Source organism: Phoxinus phoxinus, assembly GCF_949152265.1.
Source record: "Phoxinus phoxinus genome assembly, chromosome: 2".
Taxonomy (NCBI): Eukaryota; Metazoa; Chordata; class Actinopteri; order Cypriniformes; family Leuciscidae; genus Phoxinus; species Phoxinus phoxinus.
The window spans coordinates 21,697,653-21,719,827 of NC_136877.1; the positions used below are offsets into that span (position 1 = coordinate 21,697,653).

The 22,175-nt window shown below is 38.0% G+C and overlaps 2 protein-coding genes across 2 annotated transcripts in view; one reads left to right on the forward strand and one right to left on the reverse strand.

Moving 5' to 3' along the window:
* Positions 1-1,134: 1,134 nt before the first annotated feature.
* Positions 1,135-2,156, reverse strand: cartl (cocaine- and amphetamine-regulated transcript-like). Its single transcript, XM_079637564.1, has 3 exons — positions 1,937-2,156; positions 1,606-1,680; positions 1,135-1,469 (listed from the first exon to the last, which is right to left on the reverse strand). The coding sequence occupies exons 1-3, from the start codon at positions 2,066-2,068 to the stop codon at positions 1,362-1,364; spliced, it is 315 nt and encodes a 104-aa protein (XP_079493690.1). The 5' UTR covers positions 2,069-2,156; the 3' UTR covers positions 1,135-1,361.
* A 1,564-nt stretch (positions 2,157-3,720) lies between these two features.
* iqgap1 (IQ motif containing GTPase activating protein 1) overlaps positions 3,721-22,175 on the forward strand; it is a 49,745-nt gene continuing 31,290 nt past the window's right edge. Inside the window, exons 1-2 of the mRNA XM_079637580.1 lie at positions 3,721-3,965; positions 8,118-8,220. Coding sequence (XP_079493706.1) covers positions 3,920-3,965; positions 8,118-8,220 — 149 coding nt within the window. The 5' untranslated portion in view covers positions 3,721-3,919. The remainder of the gene's footprint in view (positions 3,966-8,117; positions 8,221-22,175) is intronic.

A 22,175-nucleotide genomic window follows, 5' to 3' on the forward strand; every position in this document is an offset into this window, starting at 1 on the left:
CACAGGGCATAGATCACATCACACAACTTTACAATTGAACCCCTGGGTTTTACCCTGATTGACCGTAATCAAGAGAGACTAAACCCAAACATAATGGCCTGGATGCCCTCATGAACTGAGATTCTGTGGATGCTGCATCATTTTATTGTCTTGGCAGAAAGCATTCAGGAATAACATCTCTGTTCTTCCTAAAGGCAATGAAACTGCAGGATCTTTATATTAGTAATTTTCTAGGTCATTGACTTTAAACATCTGATGCGCATAGCCAATGATTCACATTTGGAATTTTGCACTTTATACTTCTCATTTTCTGTAGACTAAATTATTGCTTATATTTTCTGCAAATCGATTTGTGATGGGCGTTGCATATTCCAATCAAGTTCACAGTGAGAATATGAATTACATTGCCCATAATACAGTTGACTTGCCTGTGTGTGTACTCCCACCATCCTATACTGTGTCTGAAGAGTAACACATATGACATTCTTGTCTAAGGCAAGTATTATACATATATCTTATATCTATCTTAATATATAAATATATATTCCAAAAACATTGTAATGGCCTGAACATTTTGGTGGTAAAAGTTTCAGTGCTTTATAGTATTTTTTTGTTATTAACTTTTTAATCAGGCTACTTGTTTGTGACGAATTGATGTAAGATTTCAGTAAGAAGTCACTTAATCTCTAATGTGTGTGAAGAGAAATAATTAAATCACTATACGGAGGAAAAGTACCATTCATTTTCATCTATATGTTACTTGTGACAGATTCTCATTTTAAATATTTGCTGAAATTGAAAAGTGTAAAGCAGTTGAAGTTTCTTTTTTTTTTACCCCAAAGCCGAAACTACACTGTGAATATTTATATGATGATCAATAAGTTACGACAACATGTTTTTACATTGCTTTAACTCATCAAAATAAGTTAAGCAATTTTCAGATTTAAAAAAATAATTTATACAAGATTCAAATAATTTTTAAAGTCAGTTTAATGTAATTTAAGATAACTTAAACATCCAAGATGACTGTACTTAAAACTTTTTTTTAAATTTCAGAATTGAAACTACCGGTAGTCTAATTTTCTTTATTAAGGGTGTATTGAACAACTGCATAATTCATGAAGACAAGAAGATGTGCTGAAGAATAATGTTTATTGATAACACAAGACAACCATTACAAATAAATAAATAAATAAATAAACATAAAACCCATGCTGTTTTGTTACATTCTGCATTTTGATGAATACTTGTTGTCATAGACCTTGCGTACAAGTGAATCAGAAAACAGATTTCCACCCTGCGTCTTTCAGGTTGACATTATGCATCAAGAAAGGATGATGGATTTGCTTCTTTTTAATGATTCAGATGCATTTCAGAAGAAATGAGTTACAGTTGGATCCTCTGACACATTCACACAATTTTCCAAAGCGTGGACCAAGTCTCATGGCGCAGCGGGACCCCACAGCACACTACAGAAAGACACAGAGAGGAAGAATTTCAAGATCAGATGTGAAGACCATGATCATGTGGTTTTACAAGACCTTTGAAGCAAATGACTTATAATGTGAAGACAAAAAGGTGACAAAGAAATGGAGCAATATTTACCTGTGCAATGCCACGTTTTTCTGAAGTTGGTAAACTGGACTTATATCTCCCCAAAAGTGCAGTCATAGCCTCAACCTATGCAAAAAACAAAACAAAACAAAAAACAAGCAAATGAATAGGCTTTTTTTTTTTTTTGAGATATGAATTAAAATAATTATACGTTTATTCCAGTCAGATGAAAATAGTCTAAATATAAACACAAACAATTTGAAAACTTCACCAACCAATTAGTAACCTATTACATTTTTTAGACGAAGTGGCCACATATGTCAAAAGATAGCGCGCTACAAAGAAATATAAACAAAGCAATATTCATTTCGCGAATACTCACTAATTCGTTCTCCGTTTCACGCTGGGACAGTTGTGTGTCTTCCGAGGACAGTTCTTGTGAAGTTTGTCCAGAGCACACGACGGTTAAGAGGCCGACTATGATCAGTCCGGACAGTAGCTCTGAGCTCGTCATGGTCCAGACTCCAGTCAACTGTCCGGGTCACAGGACACTGAGGTGAGGTGTGGAGAGGCGGGTCACTTAGTAAACACGGTCTGTTAGTGTTTAACAGGTCACTGGCTGCTTTATAAACTGGTTTGCCCCGCCCTGACTTATATCGTGTCAGCTATTGGGCAAAGGATATTTATTTATTGCTGTCGTTTACCTATGCAGGCATTTAGGCTACTGCAGCTGTAGAAAAATGAATAGAATAGAATAGAATAGAATAGAATGGAAATAGAATAGAACAGACTTATTATTATTTTATAATTATTTCTGCCGTTTGTATGAGCTCATAGTAGCCTATTGCAGTTTTTATGAATTACTAAAACATTAAATCCCATTCTCTGAACCAAATTCTCAATAGCCTATACCAATTTGTCGAATAAATCACTCTTTCTGTAAAACATTCAACAAGTTCAGGTAGTTAAAACACTGTTTGCAAATCTCATGCACTTTTTTTCAAAACTCTAAACACATTTTCTGTGATTATGTTTCAAAATGCACAGGCAGGCGAAAGTTAAAAACGACTGCAACACAACTTAAGTTAGTCATCGTGTACACACAATGACTCAAAATTGTTCAAACTTATTTTTAATGATGTGACTAAACCAACTGTACATAATACAAGTCAGTTCAGAGTCCCAAAATATAGGTCAAAAGGTTGCACTGAATGTTGATGCCAACAATGGAAACAATATAAGAGGGAGAGAAAAAAGAGGATAGAGAAAAAAGAGGATGAGTAGGAGGTGAACGAGCAGGAAGAGGATGAGTAAGAGGAGGTGAACGAGCAGACGAGGAAGAGCAAGGTGTGGAGAATGTTGTCAAGGCTGGATCTGCTTTAGGGGTTTTCCCTTTGCCTGCAGAGATGACATCATCTGTGATGTGGACACAGTCTGAACCCAACATGAAGACATGATGATGAAGCAGAATAAAATCTCTCTCACGGACTGTGATTTTACAGTTGTAGACTGTAACATGCTTTTCATTAAGTTTTTTACTGTAACCTTTTTGGCTTTTGCAGTTGGGTCAATTTATTTTCACAGTAAAGTGCTGAATATACAGACATTCGATAGGCTATACTATTCAATATTCAGTAATATACTTGCTGTGCATACAGTATGCAATTTATTCACCACCTAAGTTGTCATTAGCCTACTGTACTTTTTTTACTTAATTGCAAAATTACTTTACTTTGTTACAATATACTTTTTTTGTGTAAGAGCATGCTTTGGATTCTGTGTTCTCCATTTTTTGATGTAATGTCACAAATTATCTAGTGTTTATAATATTGACTCTCTGTGTCTGTGTGTATGATCTGAAAGCATTGTTTGATTTTGAGCACAGATAAAATGGTTTTGAGGCAATTGTTTGTTTTTGCCAGAAGAGTGCGAGGTTCTCTTAATGTGGTTTGAAAATTTGTTTTTGTGTGTAAGCTTTTGAGAAAGTGAGTGATGGTTTCGAGAAATGTGAGTTGTGCTGTTTTGCTGAGGCTGTTTTTGCTGAGGCTCCCTGCTGGAGAATCACTGGCATAGTGCGGTGGCAGACGATGACCCGTGTGGCCTGTAGAGGGCGCTGCAGTCACGGTTAAAAGTTTTGAAGTGATTTTCTTGAAATGGGTGTTTCCTGAAACGCATACTTCAGGATTTAGGAAGGAACACGCCCATGACATCAGTGGGTTTTCAAGAAGAAAAAAAGTCGCTGAAACTGTGCAGCAAAGTAAGAAGGGGGCCAGAGGTGCCTTCTCAAGGTCTAAATATAAATCCTAAAAGACACAGATCTGCGTTGAGAACTCAGAAGGAAATAGGACTAACTTTTTGAGGAAACATGTCAACTTCTGATGATACAGACGGTCTCCGACCGAGATATGGGTGTAAGTAATATTAATACGTTTTCTTTAGGCATTCTGAAACATGTTGCTCAGTGTGTTACAAGAAAACTTTTCGTTTTCATTTGATACAAATGCTTTAATTCAATGAAAGTGCCGGTCAATTGCTTTTGATGCCTTTAATACAGTTGCTCGTATTTTTAATGCTCAAGTTTGCATCGGCATGGTTTCAACTTCCGCATTATAATACTGTAACTTATGTGCTGGGGCGAACCGAGCGGGATCACCTGCGTTTTTGATCATCGACATTCCGTTCTTTATGCTGAGAGAACCGAAGTACTAATCAAGAAATATAATTTGAACATGAAATATCTGCGCACGGCGTACATACTCTCTGCATATCGTTTGATAAAGACAAGACCGTTTGGAAAAGCAGTTTTATTAAGTTAGTCAGTGGTTTGGATCTATCTAGCCTAACGAAGCTCTCTCTCATTAATGAGTGTTGTCTTTATTACAAGCAGAAAACCAATCAACATAACGCACCAATGAAGGTTGGACGTCACTAACCTACCAGTGACTCAAACGAGTTCGTCTTTATATCGCGCGCTGCTATTTATTTCCACTCAAGTCAAACCAAGCTGACTAATTATGGAGTTATTTTGCTGCCGCAAAGGCGGTTAACTATTTCTGGTACTAATACCGTTTCAATGATCTGTTTCACTAGCTGACAACTCTGCGAAACCACTCACCTTTCTAATCTTGAAATATATATTATTTCGCTTTAGTGGTGTGATTCACCTCACCTGAATCTTTTGAATCAATTTAAATAAGGATTCATTTAGATTCTCGCCGTTTCTCAATGTCAAGGAAGGATCCTCGGAAGCCGGAATTTCGAGGATGCTACGTCATCGACATCCGTCGAAGGACTGTTCCAATGTCGAGGATCCTCAGAATTTCAACCAAGGGCGGAGTCCTTCGTTCGGAAAATATCCCATATACAGGAAAGTGTGCATATGTGTAGACTTCGCGCTCTTCGCGCTATCAAATCGCCCACAATCCTATGCGCGCAGCTTTGCTATCTTGTTTTAAAAAAAAATACAAAATGTCGGATGTTAGCGGAGTCGGAGCAATATGCTTTTAAATGCAAGTAGGCTATATTTACGTTACCATACATTTGTTATAACCGTCATATAAGTAAAGTTTAACGTTTAAATGCCAGTACAAATTACTACCGTATTGATATTACAAATTATACAAATTACGTTATGGCTAACCTGTCATTTTAACAATTGTTAGCTTGTTTGCCGTCACCGGCATTTCACATATTTTACCATTGCATGTGTTTTAACAGCTAGAATGTTGCTATGGACGCAGTTCTGTTCACTCAGGCAATACAATCATTTTTAAATCAATAAACTCCTTTTGAAATCAATATTTTGTCTCAAATTATTGATTTATTATTATTGATTTATTTTGTTAGGTAGGCAGCCATGTAAGCGGGATAATGTATAGCGAGCCAGTTTTTAAAGCGAATACAACCCTTTTAGGTTTATTCAAGACCGCTTCGCGTTAGAGTTCGCGGGGTTTCACTAACGGACGCAAGGACGTGCACTTGCTAGAATGTTCCATTTACGTGTTCTCTCGAATCCTAAAGAGGATCCTCGCCTAGCCTCTGAAGGAAATGACTTGGAAGGACGCGTCCTGCCAAGGAAGTATCCTTGACATTGAGAAATTCAATTCACCTCACCTGAATCTTTTGAATCAATTTAAATAAGGATTCATTTAGATTCTCTCACTGATTCATTCAGTGGGGCTTAATGGCGGTGGGTGGAGACGACTCTTTTTGTGTGTTATGAGCGAGTCATTGAATCATTCACTCATCGATTCGTTAAAAAAAAAAAAAAACTTGGTTGACTGAATTGAAACAAGGGTTTAAATAAACTGCACGATTTTAATCAAAGTTTAAAAAGGTATTAAAGTTAGGCCTATAGTAAATAAAGTAGATGGGAGTTTAACCCCCGTTCAGTTAGGCTAGCTGTTTTAACTGGAAACAATTTGCACTGACATCTTAAAATATGTCAGTGCCATTGTTTTGTAACAAGAGAGTAATGTTTTTCTTTTCTTTATTTTTAGGGCACGTCTTTAAAAGCTACTTAAATTGCCTAATTGAATTCAGGCCTAACCCTAGTTAAGTCTAAGCCCTGTCTGTGAAACCTGGCCTTAGTGATGTACTTGGTGACTTTATTTCTGCATGGTCATTGGTCATCACTAGTAACTTTTAAACATTCAGAATTATTCAGCCTCCTTTTCTTCTTCTGTGAAGGATTGACTTGCATGATAAACTGAACAAACAACATTTTTTGTTAATGTAGATGTTGGAGTTCATTTTGTTTATCCACAAACTGAGTTTCACACTCTCATTCAGTCTGAGCACACTGACTCGCTCAAAGTAAGACTTCTATTCGGCAAGTAGTTTGTTTCAGCTATAAATATGCCCCCTCTTTCACAGCCCGTTCTCGAATGCTATGGGGTTGTAATATTAGTCTTTGAAGGCACTTAAAAAGGGAGAGACTTCAGTGCATGGAAATGAATGAGAATGATTCGTTCAGAAGAATCAGATTGGTTCACAAATGAAATGCCAGATTTGACATGTTTTCTTGTTGCAAGCTAGTTATTACTTACTTAAAGGTAGGGTAACTTAACAGTTCAAAGGAGGCTTGAGTCTATTTAGCTCTGAACAATTATTTGGTGGTTGAATCATGTGATTTTATTATCTTCTAGACTTTAAAAAAAAAATCTGTATGCAATGGAAAAATGCCATTAATAGTCTTGTTTTTGGAAAACCTTTTGTGCCTAAAACAGTCACTGAAGAATGTAATGAGTGACATAGTACCTTAAGATTAGCCTCGTCGTAGATCTGTTCACGTCTGAACATGCAATCATCATTTTGAATTGGGTTTCTTTGCAGTTTGTTGCAGGGCAAAGGATTGTTTTGAGGTTTAATAATTAAAAATCTAAGACTGCAATACTGTTATGGTTCACTCACTCTCATTTAAAGTTTAATATTCACAATTTAGGATCTACTCGCTCTGACTGCTAGGGATGTGAATCCCCTCAGACGAAAGCTGTTTTCAGAGTTCGAGCCTTGCAGCCTGATTTATTCCCTTAATGTTTATTTTCCAACGGAGGTTTGATCTACAAATGCATCTAAAGCATCAAATGGGTCCAAAAGTGGATCATAACAGTTCAGACCATTTTGAATGTTCCTGTACGGCTCTAGAGACCGAAATTAGAAGCTTTTCAAATCTCAGGCCATATTAAAATTTTGGTAGGGATAGAAGTACAGTGTGTGCAATAGATTGTCCTGTTGTGTTTAACAACATGCCTATTGTTCATCTTTCTAAAGAAACGCTTTCAGTCGAAAAAAACTCCATGAAACAGTTTTGAAAATTACATGATAGACTGTAAAAAATTGTACATCTATCCCTTACCGTGTCATTTTCATTTGCATAAAATTCAGGATGGTGTCTGTCCTGACTAAGGTCTTTTACAGACGAATTTGTATTTCCAAAGTGTCCTCCTTATTGATTCTTTCTGAAGTATACGGCCATTAATAATTCGATTTATCTTCTTTTTGCACATGACGTTAAACCCCATTAAATTATTTCAGTATGTGGTATAATCACAGAGGTCAGTCTCATAATAAGACATGTTATATATATTACAAAGTTTGCATTAACTGCTGAAACGGTTTGGTTAGAATGGAGCAGTTTACTTACATTTTATTCTAACCGTTTGAGGGTGACTGTATTTAAGAAGTGATTATGTAAGTTACAGTATGTAAGATATATATAAATGAATTTACAAGTGTCATGTAGTCATTTTTATTCATCCTGTAGGCCGGGTATAGTTTCTTACTATTAAATTAGACTCGTGATTTAGGGTGTACTCCCACACACTAGGTTATCTTATTGAACAAAGGCTGTTATTTTAAAATGTTAATTTTCAGTGTCATTACTGGTACTCTAGTCTGTGTCACATGATCCTTCAGAAATCACTCTAATATGCTGATTTGCTGCTCATGAAACATTTCTTCTTTCAAAAGAAAAAAAAAGTCTTACTGACCCCAAACTTTTGAAAAGTACACTGTAAGTGTGTTTCATTCTCATGTTTCGTATGTATCCCCCCTCATTTTAGCTGTCCTGGATGGTGTGGAGCGGCTCACTGCTGAGGAGATGGATGAGCGGCGTCAGCAGAACATGGCCTATGAGTACCTGTGCCACTTGGAGGAGGCTAAACGGTAAGAGTCCAAATCTCCATTTCAGCCCCTCGGCAGTTGTGCTACTTCATGGCGGTTAACATTACGGTTAAAAAGCAGCTTAGCTTTCAGTTGGTGGTTATTTAATGTCTCAGGGATGAATACTTGTCACATGATTTTGGGTTTCTATATGCATCTCTCAGCAAGATCTGGCTACTACAGTGAATTTCTAAATAAGTCAGACTCTCCATAAAGAGATAGACAGCAGTCAGTTGTTTTTGTCCAAACAGTGAAAGCCATTGGGGTCCAAAACTTAATTGAACCCTAAAGATTTTCATTTTATGTACAAAATAAGTTGAAAGTATCTTCTTTTGTGTAATGCAAATGGAAGGTCAAACAGGTTTGCAATGACATAAGGGTGAGAAAATAAGGACAGAATTAAAATGTTTGGGTGAATTGTCCTTTTAAATTAAAACAGGTTTTCAAGGAGTGTGTGGAAGTGAGATCTGAGTGCATAATACTACTGTTGAAGAGTTGGAGGTGGATTTTTAGCATCAACGATGTTGAATCGATATAAACCGCAGTTGTGCTGCTGTTTATATTTATTTGCAAACCATGATAGCTTTTCTAGGATTTTTTGATGAATAGAAAGTTCAAAAGGGCAGCATGTGATTTGGAAATCTTTTGTAATATTACGAATGTCTTTACTGCCAATTTTGATGAACTTAATGCATCCTTGCTGAATAAAAGTTAATTTCTTAATAAAAAAACCCCTACTTTTTACTGACATTAACCTTTTGAATGGTCGGGCAGATTTGTACATTTTCATCAGAGCGTTCAGACTGAAGCTGATGTCCTGATATTTGATTTGAATAGGATTTCAAACCACATATTGATGTAGCTTGAAATGGATTTCATGTGCTTTTTTGGACTAACAATCTGAACGTAGCCTACGTCGGGTTAAGAAATAGAAGGAATAATTGCAGTAAGGGCTAGAGAAGCTAACGTTAGCTTGTTCGGATCTTTACCACATATTAACTTTAGTTTGTCAAAATTTTGCGCTCTTTCCTGCTTACTATGTCCTTCTCTATATGATTTTGCAGCTTCCACGTGTTTTTTCCATGGTTTATTAGTGTAAAAATGTGTTCGGTAGTACATAAACAGTGCAATCCATGCCGTTGTTTACATCTAAGTGCCTACATAATGGCCGCGCATCCGGGTTACCGGCCAGAACGTGGTGTTGGTGAAAACCCTCTATAGGTAAATTTGAGTAGTGTTTGCCTCAGGGTGTTTCTGTGCGGTTAAGCATTCTAGATTATTTCTAGGTCCAGTTAGGTGGCTTGGATAAGAAATGGCTCCCCTCCATCAAACCACACATTCTGAGATACCGCAAAAGGTGTGTGAGGAGCTACAGCCCAAGTAGAAGTTTATTTAAGTCTCTAATCAGCTGTATATCTATATTTTTAGGGATCTTTTGGAGATTATGGCCTGTCATTGCATTCATTACATGCACAAAGACACATCAGTGGTGCAAGAGGAAGTGAGTCAGTCCCTGTTGATTTCAGTATCTCACTTTGTAACTGTGGCAACATGAGGTTGTCATAGAGACTGGTTCCGGTGTCTCATTGAGGGAATGAGTGCGTGACATAGTGGGAGAGAAAGAAACTCCACTGTATACATAAGTGAGCAGATAAGGTCAAAGTCATTTATACTGCTGTTTATACCCTCTTCAGGTGTCCTCATTTGTCCTGCGGTGGCATCCGAAATTTACAGTGCGCCTGCACTTTAATAAATCAACTAAAACTCCAAATTGTTGCTATTCTTGACGTCATCCATCAGGCTTTTGCCTGGAGGACGAGAGAAAGTTTCTTTCTCAGACCTTGTTGAGCTGACAGTATTTGCCCTCGGGCTTGATCTCTGGAATTCTTGGAGCTTGCAGCGAGTGTGACGTACGGCGATCTGTGGTATGAGATTTTTGCAGGTTTATATGCAGTGTCTGAAAGCAAAAGCTTGTGAATTTGTGTTAGTTGTTAGAATACCGCTGTGCTGATATTTCCAAACGAGCTTTTATCTTTGGTTTATTTCCATACCACAGTTTACTTTAAAGCATGAAAGCCTGCTCTGTATGACGATTTGCTCAAGTGAATTGCGTTTGTCTCTGAGCTATGTAATGCAAATTCTGCACTTACTTTATCCATTCTTATTTCCATCTGTGACTATCTAGGAACCACCTTATTTTGCACTCTTGAGCACTCATTTGGTTCTAATCAGTTCTAGAATAGGTTCTTTGGAACAATAGCATAACCCTTTTTGGTGTTAAATAGAACCCTTTTTAAAAGTTTCCATTAAGAACCATGCTTTGAAAGTGCTATAGAACCCTAATGATGTTATAAAGAACCTGTTTGAGTTTCTTTGTCTGTTAGATATTTTGAAGAATGTAGGTAACCAGACAGTTGATACTGACTTCCATAGTATTATAGCTCACTTTTTTTTTTAAGTGAGGGTATAAAGAAAAGAACCCTAAACTGTAACACAAAGAACCATTTCAGCATTAAAGGATTCTTCAAGACAATGTGGTTCTAAGAGTGAATGATGTCTTCTGGAAATTTAAACAGTATGAGCTCAACAGAAGGAGACCTGCTGTAACAATTTCTGTAAGCAAGGTCAAGAAGATGCATGAAGGTCAGGGCACAAGGTCACAGTTTTGCACGTAGAGTTGCATGCATTACGGTACCTTGTGGGGGGAGTCAGCCATTTTTGATTACCTAGCAGGTCAGATTCTTTTTTGTTTTTTCCCCCACTTTTAAAGCGAAAGTAAAGTTTTCTTGAAATGTTTTTCAAAGCAATATGGAGGAGTACATTTCTAAGAATTTGGAATTTCTAAGAATTTTCCTGTATCGTTGACACTCTTATTTGTCATTGACCTTACATCATTACTCGGCTGAAGTGCAAAGCATCTTCTCTATGGGAAACCAGCTGTCATGATGAGGTCTACTGGCAGCTTGCTGTCTTTTTTTGGAGTGTAATACAAACCTCCCATTTTGCCTGCTGTTAATTATAGGTTTTTGTACTGTAAATGTTGAGAAGAGATTGCTGAGGAAGGATGCAGTGAGAGTATTGTGAGAATGTAACCTGTGGTCTATGTATGTCTCAACACAGTTGTATGGTTCACCGCTGCTATTTACTGGCATTCATACTGGGATGTGTGAATATTTGGTTCAGCCCTTTAGAACTGGTCCTTTCTAAACTACACCCGCCCCTCTCATAACTTTGTGAAGGTGTAGCCTATACCAGATTCCTCTGTTATGTTGCATAGTAGTATGTATGTTATGCTAGTATCACGCATGTAGTTTGTTACATGCTTTCCTTTTTTCCCTTGGAAATATAGATCTCTTTTATGGCTATTAAAGCATCTTTCTTAAAGCAAAACATGCTTAAATCAGTTCAGTGCCAGGTCAGTTCAGACCTTAAAGGTTGTATCAGCGATTTCAGGCCCAAACATAAATGATTACATTCATCTAATCTTTTCTAACGATTCGCTAGCTGCCCGCCCCATTAGCAGCCTGTTAAAAAAAAGCGTCTCTGTAGGCAGCCTAGGCTCCGAGATCTGCAGACAAAAACAATTGGTTTCACCAACCACTCAAAACCAAAATAAATAGTGTTCCAACCAATCACCGACAGGGGCTGGGTGTTGTGAGGTTTTGTGCTCTTGCACGGCTGCATGCGAAGTCGGAGCTGAAGAAGAAGCCGTGTCTTGGAATAAACACGATGGTATTCCCTGCCCTAATCCTCCTCCTCCTCTTGGGGATTGACTCAACAGTGTTCAATTTCTCTTGTTCATTGATAGACGCTGGCTTCTTCAGCCTCGACTTTGCGTGCAGCCGTGCACGAGCACAATAGGATCTACTATTGATGTAAGTGTATGTTGATTGGCTGAACACATTGCCATTGTGTTCTTGGTGTTCTTTTCTCACCCTTGATGATATGATTGTAGCACTGCAAGTTGTCGTGGAAGGTTTAATCTCATACATTCCATCTCTGTTATCACGAAACCCTCAACACACACAACTGGAGGATGGAGGACGCCGTGATTAGGGCTGTGTTGAACACAGCTCCAATCACGGCGTCCTCCATCCTCCAGTTGTGGATGTTGAATACCGCGATTAAAGCTAGGGTTGGTAATCCTGTTCAGAAACATTTTTTTTTATACTGGGTGAAATGGTCCTTCCATTCTGATAGTAGTCAATACATTATGTGTTCAGAAAAAGGAATGAAAAAAATCTGACCTCTGTAGCAGCTGTAGGACAGTAAAAACTCTGACCAATCACTGCCATTCGGTGCGAATGTAAAGAACCAATCAGATGCCTTCATGTCTCGTGCCCAAGCACCACTGCGTGCACAGCAGTGATGCGCGGGTCAATGTATAAACAACCCGCACCCGACCGACATTTTCAACTAACCCGCCCGCCACTCGGACCGCAAAAAAAAAGAAGAAAATATTGTACCCGACCCGCTTCCTGACCCGCGTTTTTAAAAGTAGCTATAGTAAATGCTCATTGCGTCATGGGCCATAGACGGAGGAACTAGGGGTGCGCATTTTTCAGAATGCTGTATGATATAGCCTAGTGTTTTGTAATAAAGGCTTGATTTATTCATTTTGTTTCATTTTCTTAACAATTAAGACGCTGCATGTGTTTATCCAGTCTAATCGACGTGTGCGTCTCTCCCCGGACTTTCCCAACAAAAATCCCGCCCCCTCTCAGCAAATACGCTACATAAAACTGACATTACTGAGCTATATGCGTTTAAAAGTAGCCTATTAAAATGGCACAATGGCATTGCTCAGTTCAACGCGTTGGGAAATCGGGCATTTTGTCCCGCGTCAGCTTTTATTCAAAAGTTAATAACGCGCTCAACATTCAACATTCAAAAGGTAAATAAGGATTTCCCACTGCCATCTGCAGACTGCTCGTGCGTCATCCTCGCGCATTCAGACAATCGCTCTTTGTCAGACACGTGGGTTTGTTGTGTGTGACGTCACCGCGCCGCCATTTTTGAGGTATCGCTACTGACTGTGAGCATTGAAGAGATTACAATAGTAGAGAAAACAAGTAAATAACTCGCAAAACTGGAGAAGCACAAGAAAACTGAGAAAAGGTCGTACCGCAATAAACTCGATAAATATGGCAGGTACCGTTATTTGGAGAAATTGTCATCCATTCAGAACATAGATCCATATATGAGCTAACTGCAGTGAGTTGGAGTGCTGATCGCGAATTGTTTTCCTCATCCTCATACTTGGACATTGTCAACTATCTTGTTTATGGTATAAGCGCATATACCAGTGAACAATTAAAAAACTATAAATCTCTTAAAGCCCATGGACATTTCATAAACGGCTGTGTACAGGATTTATTTACATTCCCACCGAAGGACACAGTAGTAATAGCAAAGATAGGTTTGCTGTATTGATGATGATGATAATGTCATGTTAAGGATGTTTTAGTTTGAAAAAAGAATGAAAAACACAATTCTCCAACATCAGAATACCCCAGCATCGATACCTTACAAATGGCGGTTACGCCCATAATGCACTTCGTGTATCGCGAGTGTGACGTCACCTGACAAAGACCGATTTTTATATATATTAAACAAATGAAAGCCTTTACTTGTCTTGTAAAAGGCAATTGCTAGCAAGTGGCTAAATGGGACTATAGGACATTAAATGTCATCAACCGAACAGGTAAACTCATCTACTCAATAGTGCACTTTCATAGCCTTGTTGTGTTTATAATCGCTTCTTGCAAACTATTATAACTCGAACTTTCAGAGAAAATGTTTTTAAACAAAGACTGAAAGAGTTGTTGGATGCTTAGTGTTGTGGACTTAAAATGGCCGCCATGTACAGTACACATGATTGTGATGTCCAGGAGTCCGTAGGGTGTACCATTTGTCATTTTAGGTTTCCGATATGCACCCTCGATGCGCACTTTTGTTTTGCAGAGCCCTCACTGTAGGCTTCTTCCCGGGAGTCAAAGCAGCTATCATCAAGTTCAAGGTGGCAATCCGAAAGAGTGAATCTAATCACAATTTTCACTTCAAGAATGACACCACAGCTGATCTTATCACTAGCACTCCTTGCACACCAGTTATGCAGACGTATAATCAAGTTGTCTAATCGTCAAGGCATGTATTGTTATAATCTTTTCATGTCAGACCACGTGACATTTTAAGCCTTTATTGGCCGATACCGATGACATTTCAATAATATTGTGCATCTCTAAAGTTAAACTTTTGTCAACTCTGCCGCATTGCTGGACAGGCCCACATCACGCCACAGGTGCTGTTGCTCACGTCTCGGAAATCGGCAGCTTTCCTTGAAAATAATTCACTTTTGCTGCAGATCACTGCCAGTGTGAATGGCATTTAGGCTGCTCTCTGTGCTTCTTAAACTACCACCACAAAATACTGAGAACTGAATAGGTTGGAAAATAGGCCTAGCTATTTTCCACAATTCCCCCCCCCACAAATGGTAAAATTAAAGCAGACTGTGAAAGCTCAGGTTTAATGATAGTTTGCTTGTCTCTCCAAATGTTTTATTAAATTCACTCATAAAAACAGTGGCCTGTTCCTCTTATTACAAAAAACAAAAAACACTTTAATGCAATTTCCTGTTGAGCTACAGGCGGTTTTAAATATGTTCTCAGAGTGAGGTAGAGAAACCTTGGCTGTCTTTAGGGAATAGAGCTGTAGGCCTAATAATTGTAACAATACAGAGGATGTGGAGAACTGTGCATTACGCTGCCCATTGTTTATATCTTTTTAAAAAATATTTAAACGCAATGTTATGCACCTTAAAGTTGACATGAAATGAAAATGTAATCTATTTTTTTAAATGCATCTAGATCTTATTGTGAACCTTTCATCCATGCATGCATAGCTATGTTTTATTAGTTGACCTCATAGTATACTGTTAATCAGCATACTAGATCCGGTGAAAATGACAGACTTCTCTCTATGCTCAATCATTTAGTTAGCTGAATCTCCACTCAGGGTGTATGTATTTGTTGCTACTTCCATTTCATTGTGACGTTGAACTCTATGGACAGCATATGTGGCAGGCAGTTAATTTGCCTCGGAAAATAATTTAGACTAGATCTAGAAAAATTATTATTTGCAGTAGGGTAGGAATATTTAGGCATGCTTTAGTTTCAATTCTGGAGTCCTCCTGATCCCAAATGAATCTGAGAGCATTTTTGCTTTTCTGTAGAAATGTAGGCGGGGCGATCTTCTGTTTAAGCTGCTGGTAAGTACCTGTAAATCACCTGGCAATGGCGGTGAGGCGGTAAATGCCAGCAGTGGATGGAGAGAAAATGAATGCTTTTGGTGTCAGCGAGGGGAACCAATGACACTTCACTACTGCGAAATACCAAATACTGCAGAACTTCTGCTACGTTATATAATTATACAGAAGCATGAGGTCATTGTTCATTATGTGATTTGCTTTAGTACGGCTCTCATTCACTCACACATTAGACAGCCTCTCCCTTGTTTGGACAGGAAAGAGCCCACACCCCTGTGTTTGTCTGCTCCACCCTTCATTACCCACTGCTTTTTTTCCCTCAAGCCCTTCACAGGTGCTCTTCCCAGGAAAATGGCAGCGTCCACTTGGCTCTGGCTTCAAAAATTAGCCTTAGTCAGTGTTTTTATGATGACTGTTTGACCTGACAATCTGAAGTTACTTTAGTTTATGTATTTGATACATATTTGGTTTTAGACTTCTAAGAGTTGCTTCATCCAACATTTTCTGTGAGAATATGTGGGGGTGAGATTATTTGTCCTCTCCGTGAATGACTTTTTCTCTTGAAACAGAAATACTGTACAGGATCTCTTGACCCCTGGGTCACAGCTGTGATACCAATGAAAGCAGCACACACTAAGTCCATTGTCACACACTAAAGTGAGGAAGGGGAGACTGTTCGTTTTAAAACCACATACCCATTTTGATGCCTAAGCTTGTCTCTAATGTTTGGGAAATTGGAGATGTTGGCTGCAAGGTCCATTTCCTCTACTCCAAATGCTTATGTGGCCCTAAAAGTGGGATATGAGGACACTTAAGCACTTTAAGCAATTAAATGTCATTGCATTAGATAACTAAAATAAGTGATGCTTGCATTGATATTTTAGGGAAATATAGTACAATCGCTTTTCAAGCTAAATATTTAACAAACAGAAGTTTGATTGGATTTTACAAATAATGTTCAAAATGAAGACAAATGTATGCGGACACTTTCTGGTCATCAAGATTACCAATAAGTGAATCGTGTTTAAGGGTGGGTGATTATGACAAATGGTATGTCATTTGAGTAATTTCTTGTTTATTTCACATTTTTGTTATTTTTGTTTCAACTTATTTTGTTTCAATCTATTAAGCTAAGTTCAACGATGCCAATTACAAACAACAGGGCAAATACAATAATACTGAGATACAAATGAATTAAATTCTGATTACTTGAATACTATTGACATAAGTTTGCCTGCATTTGACCATTCAAGAGAACTAAAGAGAAATTGAAAGAACTAAATTCAGAATCAGGTTTGAGACTTTCTGTATGCACTTGGGTGTGTGTCAGACTGCAAGAGTATGTTGAGTATTTTTTTCACAGTGGTGTATTGTGCTTAAATTCTGTGATTTTTTTTTTTTTTTTCTTTCTTTTCTTTTTTTTTGAAATGTGTTGTATTATTTATTTGATCCAAATACCTCTTGGGACCAGTGTATCGGTTCCCAGATGTATACACTGTTGTACCCAATGGAGTACAACAGTGCAATCGCGGTCCCCTTTTCAACTGCGTTGGTTCCGGAAGTATTTTTCCCATTCATTTCTCCCATAGGGATTTAAAAAAAGTCTTGGTTAAAGAGTTATAAGTCGTGAACCAAGCCAATCAGCTATGATGTGAATCACACCACTACAAACTTTTATTTCAAGACAAACATTTTTTGAAAATCCGACAAAAATCCAAAGGTACAAGACTGTGTACTTAATGCCGGTTAAACATCGTGATGTCTGTCTATCGGCATGACCCTGATGGTATATATTTTTTAAATATTTCTTCTGTCATGACAGCGCTGGTCCTGTCGGTTTACCTTGTTGCATCTTCAAAAGTGCACAGTAAAATGTGACACTGAAATTTAAAACAGCACATTGTAATTTCTGCATCTTATCAAAGTATTTAATACAGTGTAAATTAGTAAAAATGTGAATATTTGGTTAGCATGTTGATTTACGGTGTGTGCCCCTAAATTTTCTGGTTGTGCTTCTAAAATTTTCAGTTGGGGGCCACTGTGCTCCTAGTGAAAAAAGTTAGTCTGGAGCCCTGGCTATATAGCGTTTCCTCGGTTACCGTTGTATACAAAGCAGCGCTGCACTTATAAAAGGCATTGCACAAAGGTAAGAAAAAAGAAATGCCATCAACTTTTCTGAAGACGATGCATTGCGCATTGCGATGGATTTTCAGAGATGCATTGCGAACAGTGAGCTTGTTGTGGCTTTAGTATTTATTTTCTCTGCTGGTGCGTCCGTCGGTGTTCTCCTTCTTGCGTCGGTCTTCCACGTGTCTAGTCTCCGGCCTGTTAACATCCTGTTTACAGACTTCGCAATATTTACAAATTACATTTTGGGAAATGATTGCAATGCAGTTTGTGTGCAATTTAAAAAAAAACCTTGACCGGTGCATCTCTACTTTTATATAGGGATGTCCCGATACCATTTTTTCACTACCGATGCCGCAGCTTTGGCTATTTACCGATATCAATCCGATATTTTTATTTTATTCTTGAATTAATACTACTAATAATAATAAAATATATGGAAGCACTTAAACACGTCTCACTCAAATGGAGAACAAATACTTCTCCAGTATATAGTCCACAACAACAGTTGATTATGAAAGACTGCCACCCTTTATTCAAACACTACAAAAAATAAAATACAGGTACTTCAGTACTTAAAGCTACCAACAGGTTTAAAGTTAAAACAATTTAAACATCAGCATTGTAAACAAATAAATACAAAACTATCCCTCACAGTGCAGCTATGTGCAAACCACAGTAGTAATAACAAAAATGCTCTGAAAGACATAAATATGTATAACATTCCAAATAAATAATAAGATTGACAAACGGTTCTGATCAATTCGGTTTGGGAGAAGAGATAAAAGCCCGCCGACACTGACAATTGATTGGTTGGGTTCTTGCATGCGCTAGATTTCGGGAGATTTTAACTAATTTGCGGGCATCAGGGCATCACCGCTGACCTTGCTATTCTGTAAGTTAGCTAACTCTCGCAGCAAGGGAAATGCTAATATTCAAGCATTTAGGCGATGGTTTAAGCTAGATTTTCCCATGGTTTGTGTTGGATAGGTATCGGATCATATTTTTTTTCTCCCCTCCGATCTAGCATTCTGGGATTGAGCAGAAATCCGAAGTGGCAACGCAGCGAGCGTGTGAACGGATCATATCTACCGCTCTGCGCTTTACTACTTGTTACAGCACAAAATAAACATTTACAAACATCAGAAGGAATGTTAAAAGATAAAGTACTACTTACTGAAATCCGTATCATGTCCCATGTAATCGCTCAATTAGTGTTTCAACTGCGGAAAGACGTCAATAAAACAACTTGTGAATCAGGGGTGCCCAATCCTGTTCCTGGAGATCACCTTCCTGCCAAGTTTAGATCCAATCAGGGTTCAGGGTTGGATCTGAACCCTTCAGGTTGGTAAATCTCCTGGAATGTTGTAAATAATATGTCACGTAATGTTACATTAACCTCAAAGCCATTCAATGACCATAAACTTGTTAGGCAGCTTGAAAAATTTACTCTAGAGAGGAGCATTTTGCTAAATATAAATATGCATACCAGTATTCATTGTATTTTTACTTAACATGTTCTTCAATATTTAATGTATCTTTGAATAAATCCATTTTATTATGACAGCCACTATTTAAACAATTATTATGCCATTAAAAAGTTATAATCCGGGCTTGACATTAACACTCCAAATGCGGGTGGATTTCAGCAGTGGCATGTAACGCAGTCACAGTCACTCCTAGCCACTTTGACGGGTTGAATTGTGTGTGTGTGTGTGTGTGTGTGTGTGTGTGTATGTATGTATGTATATATATATTATACATACATGCATATACATTTTTCAGTTGTAGTCTTTTAAAAAGGCATCTGAAATAAACTAAGTACAGGTAGTGTTGTCAGAAATATGTTTTTTTTTCGATACCGATACTGAAATATCTGAAATGCTATCAACACTCATTTTCTGCAGAATAGATGCACGAAACCAGTTGTGCTTTCTCGCTCTCTTATCTGTCCGACAGCGAGTTACACACAAACCTCCCCTCACTCATTCGTTTCTTTTGCGCCGGTTGAATGTTGTTTCTTTTACAGGGCTTGAATTTGGGCGGGGGATTGCGCGTATTGTGCATAATTTTGTTAATTCCTACAGATTTTGTGCTCACACCCACTGTGTGTGCACATAAAGCCGCCTCTCAGTATTAAATTTAGTTATTTTGCTGAGTTGCTGACTTTGGAAAACCACCACAGCCTGTAATATTATAGTAATGTACCAACTGGGGCTCCCTGTATAGTTTACAGAATTAGTTGAGAATTTTTTCCCCCTTATATTTGCCATACTGTACCTGATATATACCGCAATTAATCTATCAAATGGAATTTAAACAAAATCGTAATTGAATTGAATCGCAAGCTTGAGAATCTAAATCAAATCGTGAAATTTGTCAGTACCGAGCCCTACAAGCAGAGTGTTTTCACTTTAAAAGTTTAGTGATTTCTTGATTGTCGAACACAACTGACTAAATTGGTTCTTTACCATAAACGGGTGTCTTTTGAACTTCACTAAATGAATGTGCATGTGCCACTCAAACCAGCAACAGATAAAGGAGCAAACAAGCATCTAGTTCAAACTGTACTTAGTGGTTTCATGTTGCATGATCACCAAACAGCATTTACATCATCAAAGTCATGTGTCAGAGGTGAATATATGCAGGTTATAAAGGTTTCTTTATGCAGGTACATTATGCAAGTGCATGTTGTAATTTTGAGAAAACAATGGAAAAATGAAAGAAAAAAAATACTAATATCTACAGATTACTGTACTATTTGCCGAAAATAATGCTGTGCGAACCAAATATGGTCTGTAAAATCGTTTGGAAGGAGGTCTGAAATTTTGAGTCTGGAAAAGTATGGAATTTTGAAATGGAAAATGTGTTGGAAGTAGGAACCCTGAGTTGAAGATTTGGCAAAGAAGAAGCAGTTCATAGGGGTGTTTCAGGGTGAGTGAGTTTCAGACAGCGGCTTCCTGTTGAGAGGTGATTCAGCTCAGTCTGTTACTGTGTCTAATTTCGTAGGCTGCATCCTCCGTAGGTCGCATTTGTCGCCCGCATACATCGAGACGGATTCATTTCAGTAAACTGACCCCTACATTCTAAAGTCATTGAGAAATTACAACAATTTATGCTTCACTAGGAATAACAGGCAATTTTATTATAATGCTTACTGTTCTTAAATAAGACAACCTTTATGATGTATGCGGCTGACAAATGCGAGGCCGCAGCCTTCGAAGTGAGAGACCGCTTGTGCGTGTCTGCGGCACCTGATCATGGAGGTCGTCCTGCACTGAATTCCTCCTCTGCAGCTGAGCATGTAATGGAGCATTTGGCTACTGCACGCTGTGAAATGCTCTCCTTCTCGTGCCAGGGCTTTTCATGTCATTATCTTTCTGCCATAATCCAATTTTTTGTGATGCATTTTTAATGCTTCTATGAGACGAAATGTAGTTCTTTTAGTTTTTGCTGTCACAATGAAATACTGCTGGGTAAAAGGCGTGCGTGTCTGTGCCTTTCTCAGATATTAGTCAGATATTTCAATATGGTCAGATAAGCTCCACCACTGATTTGCCTGTTCTCTGCCCGTCTGAACTGGTCCAGAGAAAGGTGTACAGCCGGTTGTTTCATGGCACACTCTGTTTATAGTGAGAAAAATGTGCTGTGGTGAATGTGGTCATAGTTTGTGGTCTTTTGGAGCAAGCAAACATTGCTAAGGCCAATTGTTGTCCAATTATGTGTGAATATTCTGGATAAAGTTGAGCTAGTCACATTTTCTTGGTCTAGTCTTAGTCAAAATAATACTGGTATGAGATTCAGATGAACTAAAGTGTTGTTTACATGACATTTTAGAAGACATATAATTGCTTAATCTAACTGCGGTCAAAGTCCAAGCCTACATTTGCTTAGAGAGGAAACGCATGACAACAAATACAATGGTCATAATTTACTCCCCCTCATGTCTTTCCAGATCCATCAGACTTTGGTTAATCTTCAAAACACAACACAAGTTACTTTTAAAGATTTATTTTCGCTGTTTTTGCCTTATTTAGATAGGATAATATCGAGACCTGAGACCTGAGAGAGATCATTATTTGTCCAGGAAAAAAAACTTAAAAGATCCCAAATAGTGATAGACGTCATTATCATTATTACAGACTGGGATGAAGTTTAATCTAAGTCTTGTGAAGAGATAGAAGCACTTTTTATAATGAATAGATTCAATTTAAACAATGATCGACACGCATGCATACACATGGCACTCATGTACACCCATTGTTTTTTTTTTTGTGCATCACACACTCACAAGAATCAATGAGGTTTATTCTAGCGCATTACACGCACAAGCTTTTGTTTTTACTGTACAGTGGGTGCTGTCTGCATGCATGCATGTATGTTTACATGTGAATATAAGCTTAAATTAAATCTGTTTATCATATAAAGCAATCATATCGCTTCTCAAGACTTTGTTTGAACTACTTGGTTCATATGGATTTAGGCCTATTTTGCGAAGCTTTTAGTTTATAACCCTTTATAACCTTTTTGAAATTAAGTTTTGGTTACCTGGACAAACCTTTCAGGA

What these genes read in the sequence shown, in the direction of transcription:
- cartl (XM_079637564.1), bottom strand. Translation starts at nt 2,068, where the DNA reads ATGACGAGCTCAGAGCTACTGTCCGGACTGATCATAGTCGGCCTCTTA. An exon ending in GTGAAACGGAGAACGAATTA is followed by an intron (nt 1,681 to 1,936) that starts GTGAGTATTCGC and finishes TTTTTTGCATAG; the next exon opens with GTTGAGGCTATGACTGCACT. An exon ending in AAAAACGTGGCATTGCACAG is followed by an intron (nt 1,470 to 1,605) that starts GTAAATATTGCT and finishes GTCTTTCTGTAG; the next exon opens with TGTGCTGTGGGGTCCCGCTG.